The sequence below is a fragment of the Rhododendron vialii genome, chromosome 12a, assembly GCF_030253575.1.
Source record: "Rhododendron vialii isolate Sample 1 chromosome 12a, ASM3025357v1".
In the NCBI taxonomy this organism is placed as follows: Eukaryota; Viridiplantae; Streptophyta; class Magnoliopsida; order Ericales; family Ericaceae; genus Rhododendron; species Rhododendron vialii.
Window position 1 is genome coordinate 33,368,300 of NC_080568.1, and position 9,005 is coordinate 33,377,304.

The window sequence follows — 9,005 nt, forward strand, 5'->3', positions numbered from 1 at the left end:
TACTACACAGTATAATACAACAACACATCCATTCTCAATTTTGCGATCTCCATGATCAGATTCATTAAATTTTATTTAAGTGCTTAAAAAGACTGTACTCTATCTTTGGAAAAATTGATGGTTTGCGTAAGGATGGTTGGTTTAGAAAATAGAGTGATCTGAGCATGTAGTAATTAATGTTCAATTAAATTTATTTTTGCATAAATAGCATTCTGATAAATTTTACAAGATGAATGTAGAATCAATTGAAACGAGATTCATAGTAAGATAAATATTATTAATTATACCCTGAAGATAACCCAAGCGATTGACCTGATGATGAAGGCATGAGACTTAAAATTAAAATTTTTATTCAGTATTATATTTTTGGATCAAAACTTTTTAAATACTATCAACTCTTAATCTATACGAAATTTTGTCTTGTTTTTCATGCTAATATTAAACAGTCGAACAAGCAGCTCAATGGATGGTTTGGCTTAAGATTTTTTTTACGAATTTATTTTTATTTAATTTTTACATTGGTTAGTATTGTGTTAATTTTTTTTTGAATTATATATTCACTTCACGAAAAGAATCTAAAGAGTAAAAAATATAACTAAAAACTTAAAAATTTGTCCTCTATGAACTTTTCTCAAGTTTGGTCGAACAATTTTATTTTTTTGATTCTAATTCACAAAAAATTGAATCAAAATTAAATTTGTAATTTTTTTCCAAATACTAAAAAATAAGTTATTCAGTAATAAATTTGGCCAATCCATATCTAACAGTAACACCCGGGAGTCTAAATTAGAGCATTCCCAATGAGAGATGTCAAACATGACGTGGACAGTGCAACGGTAACTTTTGGCATCAATTCACCTTCCAATCCAGATGCCTTCTATTAGGCCAAATCCTACGTGGCATTTGACATGGATGAAGGGGAGGAAGCATGCCAACTTTGACTACCTACCTCTTGCCTATCAAATTTCAAAAATGACTGTTTGGATTTTGACATTAAAAGTTGAAGAGGGATAATTTGATGTCAAACAAATAGAATTTGACATAAGGGTTGGAAAGGAAGACTTTGATGTCAAATTAGAAAAGTCAAAATGTCACATCAGTCTTTAAAAAAAAATTGGCATCCCCAATTTGAAGTCAAGGGCGGAGATGCTCTTCTGGACTGCTAAATTTCCACGTCCTCAAAAAGTACGTACTCCTACAAAACACACGCTTTCTAGAGATAGACTTGCAAGTATTGCTCTTTCGCTGCCATTTATCATTTTACATTCTCTGGTAAACGCAACCAGAGAGAGAGAGAGAGAGAGAGAGAGAGAGATTAGTAAAAGTAGAACTGCGTGAACTCAATACTCTTTCTCTTTCCTCTCTCTCTATTCACGGCGACAAAGCCAAAGACTCTATTCCACATCGGTGCCGCCGCCATGATCTCGCTCAATGGAGCCACCACGTACCTGGTAAGCCAAAACCAAATCTAACCCATTCCTTCATTTTCTATTTCTCTCATACCCATTTCAACGAATTTGTCCCAATCCCTCAAATGAGCTCCAATTTTACATTTCCCCCCTTTTCTCTATTTTCCATCGAATGTGAAAATTTTCAATTTTTTTTTTCAACAATTCTCCAATCGGATTAGCTCTGGGCAACCCATTTCGTCATTTTAAATTGATTTCAAGAACACCCAATTATCGACCCAATAAAAAATCGAGAATGTTTTTTTGGCTTTCAGAAAAGATCGATTTTTTTTTACCCGATTCATTTTATTCCTTTGGAAATCAGATTTGGTTCAATTGACGCTGTTTAATCAATCAGGCTGAACTACTCAGCCGCTCCTCTTTCCGCTCCATGAAGTCTTTATTTGTTGTTTTATCTTATTTTCAATCGGAATATGGGTTATTTCTCGAATTAGTTAATTATGTTACTTGGTTTTGCCAAAACAAAACAAAAAAAATTTGATGGGAAATAAATTGAGGTTGTTTATCATTGATTGAAAGCAGAACAACTCAATTGCTGGAGTTTCCAAAAGCTTATCTCATTCACAGAGAAGGGTCCAGGCTCCTGTGATTGTTTCCGCTTTAAGCTCAAACAACAACGGGCCAGGGGAAAGAAATGTGACCCTTTTGATGGAAACTACTCTGAAGGAGATGAGGGAAGCGTCTCCGGTTGTGGCGGTGGAGCCCAAGACCACCACCGTGGGCGGCGGGGTTGAAGACGTGTACGGTGAGGATAGAGCCACCGAGGATCAGCCTATAACCCCTTGGACTGTCTCTGTTGCTAGGTGAGAAATCGATGATTCTTATGTTGTGTTATTTTAATTTTGTGTGGGGTGTGTTTGGTGACTATTTCCCATTTTTCACATTGTAAACTCCGTCTAGTGGAATGTTTGGTTACTGTTTTCAGAAACAATTTTGCAGAACACTTAGGGGGCGTTTGGGAGAATTTATTTATTTTTAATTGATGTTTGTTTTTGGATTCTAAATCGTAGATTAGTAAAAGTGTCTTGATAATAACGTGTAAAAGAGATTTTGCGAAAGGTTGGTGGGTGAATTTGTATTAAAAATCTAAAAAGCTCATCCGGGGTTGATTTTTAAATTCCGCATTCTTTAGTTCATCTTTGATAATTGATTTTGGCAGAATACATTCCAGAATTGACTCCCGAACTACCAAAGAGAAAATGGAATTTTTTAAAAAATGGAATAAGGAGGGGCAACCAAACACTCCCTTACTTGACATGTTCTCTGGATTTATTCCCCTCTATTTTTCATGATAGCGGCACATGTTCTTTTATTTTGTTTATAATTCCATGTGCTACTGCACTTTTTTTTCCTAATTAATTTGTTTATTTTATGTTGTTATATGAGAACTTAGAACTTGGGACTTGTATTGGACTATTCGACTGTGTGGAGATATGTGTCATGTGAGGTAGCAAAGCTTGTGAAATGATTTTTCTTCTTTGTTGATTTTGCTGGTGCAGATCTTGTCTGGAGTCGCTTTGATTAATTTGTACTCAGAAAATATCACCTTTTCGGTTGAATTTGATGTTTGGAGTATTTGAAGAAAAAAAAAAAAACTTTCTTAGCCAAAAATCGTATACTACTGTTTTTGCACCAAGGTCCCTTCTGTGAAGTAATGGATCTTAACTTCTTAACTACAAGTCTGGGACTTACATTGAACAACAAATGGCATTGTTAGATTTTTTTTTTGCAAATTAATAAGGGTGGACTGTGGAGGGGAAGACCAACTATAGCAAGCACCTTTGGGCATGACTATAAGGAATCCAGACCAGTGGTGGGCCCCTTGAGGGACCGATCATCCATTGGTTTCGATCACCCCACCGAGGGCTAGTGGACTCGCAAGAGCGTAAAACACGAGGGGCATCAATTGTGCGATTCAAACCTTGGACCTCTTGGCCACTCAAGCCACTTGTGTGTAAATCCATTTACCACTAGGCTACAACACCTAGTGGTAGTCATTGTTGGCACTTGGCAGCACTATTTGGATTCTGGATGGGCCTGCACGCGTAAACTTTATTTGGTGGTGCCAATGCTGCATTGTGCGGTTTACTTTTCCCCTAGACTTCTTGTTTGCTAAATATCTTTGGTTACATGTGATTCTGAAAATCCGTACAAAATTAAATTTTCTCCAGTACATGTTCTGGCTCAACTTTGTCTTTTCTCTTTCTTGATTAGTTTCTTGTGGGTTTATTTCGTCCAAAGTTCACAAACTCTCTCGAGCAATTCTTTTCAAATTCTGCATTCTACAACCTTGGTGGGCGGAAATTGTTGCTCGCTTTGTGACAGACTGGTTACATAGCATCACCAGGCTCTGTGCTGCTCTATTGGCCATAGCCCATATGGCTTTTGATTAACAGATATTACTGTCTTCCTTGTGTATATGGAAATTCTGATCCTCTTATTGCATTGCTCTTGAGCTCCTTGGTTCCATGTCAAAGATTTTTAATCTATGCATTAAACTTTAAAAAAAATTAAGAGTAGACATTTCTTTTCCTTGTTGTTGTTGCAGTGGGTATTCATTGTTGCGGGATCCACACCACAACAAAGGGCTTGCCTTCTCCGAGAAAGAGAGGGATGCCCATTTCTTGCGGGGTCTTCTCCCACCGGTGGTTGTTTCCCACGATCTTCAGGTTTACAAACAATGGATTGCCTTAGCTTTTAGATCATCCATATGTATTTTTTTGTTTCTCTTTTCCCATTTTGCATGAAGTTTGATATATCTTCTGCTTACGTTGCTGACCAGGTCAAGAAAATGATGCACAACATGCGCCAGTATCAAGTACCACTGCAGCAGTACATGGCCATGATGGACCTTCAGGTGGGCCATTCATGCTATTCATTAACCTTTTAAGCCCTTATTTATTACTTTGTGGTTATTGTGACAGTCTGACGGATGACATGGGAATTCAGAATGCTGAACTTCTTAATAGACCTATGCCAGTGATTTTAACTTAATGAATGTGTGTGCTACGGGGCTACCAATAAACCACTAATATCCAAATCTTTCCAAGCCCTCAAATCCTCCTTGAAATGTATGGTTGAAGAAGTAAATTTGATGTGGTTTTTTACTTCTATGCAGGAAATGAATGAAAGGCTTTTCTACAAGCTTCTGATTGACAATGTTGAGGAGCTGCTCCCAGTTGTCTATACTCCGACCGTTGGGGAGGCATGCCAAAAATATGGGTGCATCTTCAGGCGTCCTCAGGGTCTTTTCATTAGTTTAAAAGAAAAGTATGTCTCAACGGTGTTCCTAGTTAGTTTCTCATTCTAGAGATTCCAATGCTTTCTTAGTACTACTTCATTTGTCCCATATTGTTGGTCCATTTTGGGAATCCTAACTCTGTAAGGAGATGTGTAAGAATTGCATGCATTCAAACTCGAAATTGAAGGCATTAGTTCCAATATTGCCCCTTTATTCTAACTTTTGAATGCATTCCTAGATATTTGTCAGGGACATTTTTGCAAAACTAAAAATATTTCTCAGGGACATTTTTGCAAAACTAAAAATCTTATATCTTGACTTTTCAAAGAATACTAACAATTAAATGGATCATGATTAGGTGACAAAGGGAATATAATTTAAGTACTGATTGGTGATAAGCTCTTTTGCAGGGGGAGAATCCTTGAGGTACTGAAGAATTGGCCTCAGAGGAAAATTCAGGTTATTGTTGTGACTGACGGGGAGAGAATATTGGGTCTTGGGGATCTTGGCTGCCAGGTAACTGATACACTTATCTAGTCACTATAAGCTATTTGAATTAATTTTTGATACTCTAATGTTCAGCTGATTTGGTGTTCTAGTCTTTGCCTTTTGTGCCTCTGTGTGCAAGTGGTTAAAACCGACATGCTTTCTAATAATTTGTTCAACACTACTAGGGGATGGGGATACCAGTAGGTAAGCTCTCCTTGTACACGGCACTTGGAGGGATTCGTCCATCAGCTGTAAGTATTAATAATTAGTCAGTAATGTCGCCACTTCTTTCTCTATTTCTTCTTTCATGACAAAAATTGGTGATAAAACTCTGTTCTTACTTTTCAGTGCTTGCCTATAACCATTGATGTGGGAACAAATAATGAAAAATTGTTGAACGATGAGTTTTACATTGGGCTAAGACAAAGAAGGGCTACTGGGCAGGTCCAATATTTGGTTTCCTAACATTCTAATATAGTAGCTTCTAGAATGGAAGTTGATCCGGCAATTTTTGAAGTGCGTTAAAAATTTTCTTTTCTAGGAATATGCTGAATTTATGCATGAGTTTATGACTGCAGTCAAGCAGAACTATGGGGAGAAAGTCCTCATTCAGGTTAGTTGCCTTCCCATAAATCGAAGATTTTGTGTTTGTTGTCTATTAATTAGGTTGTTTTCAAGTAATCTACTTTCATTTACATTATGTAGTTTGAAGACTTCGCGAACCATAATGCTTTTGATCTGCTTTCAAAGTATAGCAATACACATCTTGTTTTCAATGATGACATTCAGGTAATTGATGAGGCCCAGTAATACGTTCTACTGTCTTGTTTTCACGAACCATAATGCTTTTGGAGGGTTTTGGTGTGGCAAATAGGTTTAATATTTCTCCTTTTTTTTCCGTATCAGGGGACAGCATCTGTAGTCCTTGCAGGGCTTATTTCATCACTGAAGTTAGTTGGGGGAACCTTAGCTGAGCAGACATTTCTATTCCTAGGAGCAGGAGAGGTGTTACAGTGTTACCTTAGTTAATCACACACTGCATCTTGATTCTTATAGTAAAGCAAACAAGTAGTAGTACAATAGTTCCTTGAACGAAAAAGGAACACGATGTCTGGCATTTATTTCTGTTTTTCCTATGTATTCACTATTCAGTCACAATGGGGTCATTTTTTTCTCTTCCATTACTTGGTTGATGCAGGCTGGCACTGGCATCGCAGAACTCATAGCTTTGGAGATGTCAAAACAGGTAAAAACTCACCAATTATTAATTTTTTTACTTGATTTATTCTTCAGGTTAATGCAAACAAGTTACAACTGTAAAGAAAGAAGCAGTACAACAAAAAAAGAAACAAAATCTGTAAAGAAAAAACAGTGAGGATTTGTACGTTATATTTTGATGCAGACTGGAGCCCCCGTAGAAGAAAGCCGCAAGAAGATTTGGCTTGTTGACTCAAAGGTGGTAGAAAACCCCTACATTTCTCTTTCTCTCCCTCTTAATTTCTTCAAATCAATTAAAATTTGCTTTTTTCTTCTGTTTTTTGTTTGTTTGTTGTAGGGGTTGATTGTCAGCTCCCGAGCGGAGTCACTTCAACATTTTAAGAAGCCTTGGGCACATGAACATCAACCTGTTAAAGAACTTGTTGGCGCTGTTAAGGTGTGAATTCCTCCCCTGGGCACACACCCCCCCCATCCCCCCCGCCCCCCCGCCCAAATGTAACAAATAGAGCAAATATTTCTTGGTTTCTTTGCTAAATTGTGGTGCATTTTCAGTCAATCAAGCCAACAGTGTTGATAGGATCGTCAGGAGCGGGTAGAACTTTTACAAAAGAAGTAATTGAGGCTATGTCATCCTTCAATGAGGTATTGCTCTTGTATTTATTTGCAGGTTGAAGCTGAATATGCACATGACAACCCTTAATTTGTTGTGTATTAACGGAATGCAGAAACCCATTATTCTTGCTCTCTCCAATCCAACTTCGCAATCTGAATGTACTGCCGAAGAAGCTTATACATGGAGTAAGGTAATATAAATATGGAGCTTTGAATGTCCAAACATCAAGGCAAAAACATCATTTTGAGTTTGTACTTCTCTCTTCTAGAATTTGATCTTCTTCTTATTTCTCTGTTTCTTATTGTTGCCTTCAGGGTCGTGCCATTTTTGCAAGTGGGAGCCCATTTGGTCCAGTCGAATATAACGGGAAGGTTTATTTGTCTGGCCAGGTAATAATTTTCTTTTGACTTGGTCTAAATAACTGCAGTGAAACATTGATGACTAACTTTTATGCGATATTTTGTTTTGATTCAGGCAAACAATGCATACATTTTCCCCGGTTTAGGTCTGGGGTTGATAATCTCTGGTGCAATCCGTGTTCATGAGGACATGCTTCTGGTAGCTTGTAAGTGCACAGAAATTTTAAAATTGAAGGAATCCTCCTGAACATTAAAATAATAGTAATTGAAATAATAACACAAAAGTGGTGACGGTCTTACATTTAGCCGAGCTTTCAAATTTCTGAAGGTAAGGTTATGGATCGCTTCAATCTAGATCGAGTGATCTGTCTCTGGATTCTGCTTGTATGACCCTTTGTCAATCAACTTCTTTTTTCCTTTTAAATCTCGAAATTGTTTCCCTCTATTGAAATTCCTATTAACAGGCCAATGAGACAATAGAACTCTCTGTTACCTGAGTAAATCTATTTTGACAGAAATGCAACTGGCAAAATTTTATTTTTGGCTAATCGTAAAACCCTCTTGATCTTTTCTGTAAATTAGCACCTCACCTCACAAGTTCATCTTTCTCCGAACTTACTTTTTGTGAGGCAACGTGAGTTTAGAGTTATTTGACTGTCACTCAAAACTGTATTCCTAGTATCGTTTACATACTGATATTCAATTATATGTTCAAGTTTCTCTTTCTCCCTCTTGTTTTCAATTTACCCAACCTTTGACTTAATGGAGTTGCATGCCGAAGCGAAACTTGTTTCTGATTTTCCTTGTGTAATTCATTTCATGTGGTGATATCTATTTCTCTGAAACAGCGGAAACTCTGGCAGCTGAGGTTTCACAGGAGAACTTTGACAAGGGGCTCATATACCCTCCATTTACGAACATCAGAAAGATTTCTGCCCACATTGCCGCCAAAGTTGCTGAGAAAGCCTATGAACTCGGTGAGACCCTTTCCTTTGCATCATTTGATAAGGAGCGTTACACTTATTGCTTATAATCCCAGATCATTGCATGCATATTATCGTGTTTATTTATTGCGTGTAGGTTTGGCTACTCGCCTCCCTCGACCCAATGATCTCATCGCATACGCTGAGAGCTGCATGTATAGCCCCAACTACAGGAATTACCGGTGAACGAGATATCCAGTCTTGGCCGCTCCAATGAGCTCGTCATGATGTTATCCCTTCTCATCTTACGTTGGCCTTTTTTATTTTTCGTTCTTTTTTGGAAGAAAATTTCTGCATTTTCTCTCGAAGTGTTAACTCATATGTGATTGGATAGGTAGAAGCATGCTGGAGACTGATAGTTAGCTCAGTAAAGATCATCTTTGGCTTTGCTAAGTGTTGGGTATTATCAATAACTTATCACGTTACGCACCAACTCTGGGATATGACAGAAAATTACACCCGGTAAAAATCGTTTTCTTGTTCAGTTCTTTTATTGAGTAAAAATTAAGAGGCTTCAGCAATTGCGGCTCCAAAATTCCAATGCTAAATCATACTTCTCACAAATCCTCTGCCCTGGGTAGGCAAATATCCTGTAATGCGTATGCCTCAATAAACTCAATTCGATTTCGCCAA

The 9,005-nt window shown here is 37.6% G+C and overlaps 1 protein-coding gene across 1 annotated transcript; it reads left to right on the forward strand.

Annotated features, from left to right (window-relative positions):
• Positions 1-1,177: 1,177 nt before the first annotated feature.
• LOC131309878 (NADP-dependent malic enzyme, chloroplastic-like) lies at positions 1,178-8,765 on the forward strand. Its single transcript, XM_058336567.1, has 20 exons — positions 1,178-1,451; positions 1,992-2,272; positions 4,018-4,138; positions 4,252-4,326; positions 4,588-4,739; positions 5,121-5,226; positions 5,385-5,450; positions 5,548-5,643; positions 5,741-5,812; positions 5,905-5,988; positions 6,106-6,204; positions 6,398-6,445; positions 6,602-6,655; positions 6,755-6,853; positions 6,970-7,059; positions 7,143-7,220; positions 7,345-7,419; positions 7,505-7,595; positions 8,238-8,366; positions 8,470-8,765. Exons 1-20 carry the CDS (start codon positions 1,419-1,421, stop codon positions 8,556-8,558), a joined length of 1,938 nt encoding a protein of 645 aa, XP_058192550.1. The 5' UTR covers positions 1,178-1,418; the 3' UTR covers positions 8,559-8,765.
• Positions 8,766-9,005: the final 240 nt, after the last annotated feature.

Excerpts from the sequence above, each read along its gene's own strand:
- LOC131309878 (XM_058336567.1), top strand. The coding sequence starts at position 1,419 with ATGATCTCGCTCAATGGAGCCACCACGTACCTG. Across the intron at positions 6,205-6,397 it reads TATTCCTAGGAGCAGGAGAG|GCTGGCACTGGCATCGCAGA; the intron begins GTGTTACAGTGT and ends TGGTTGATGCAG. Across the intron at positions 6,854-6,969 it reads AACTTGTTGGCGCTGTTAAG|TCAATCAAGCCAACAGTGTT; the intron begins GTGTGAATTCCT and ends GTGCATTTTCAG.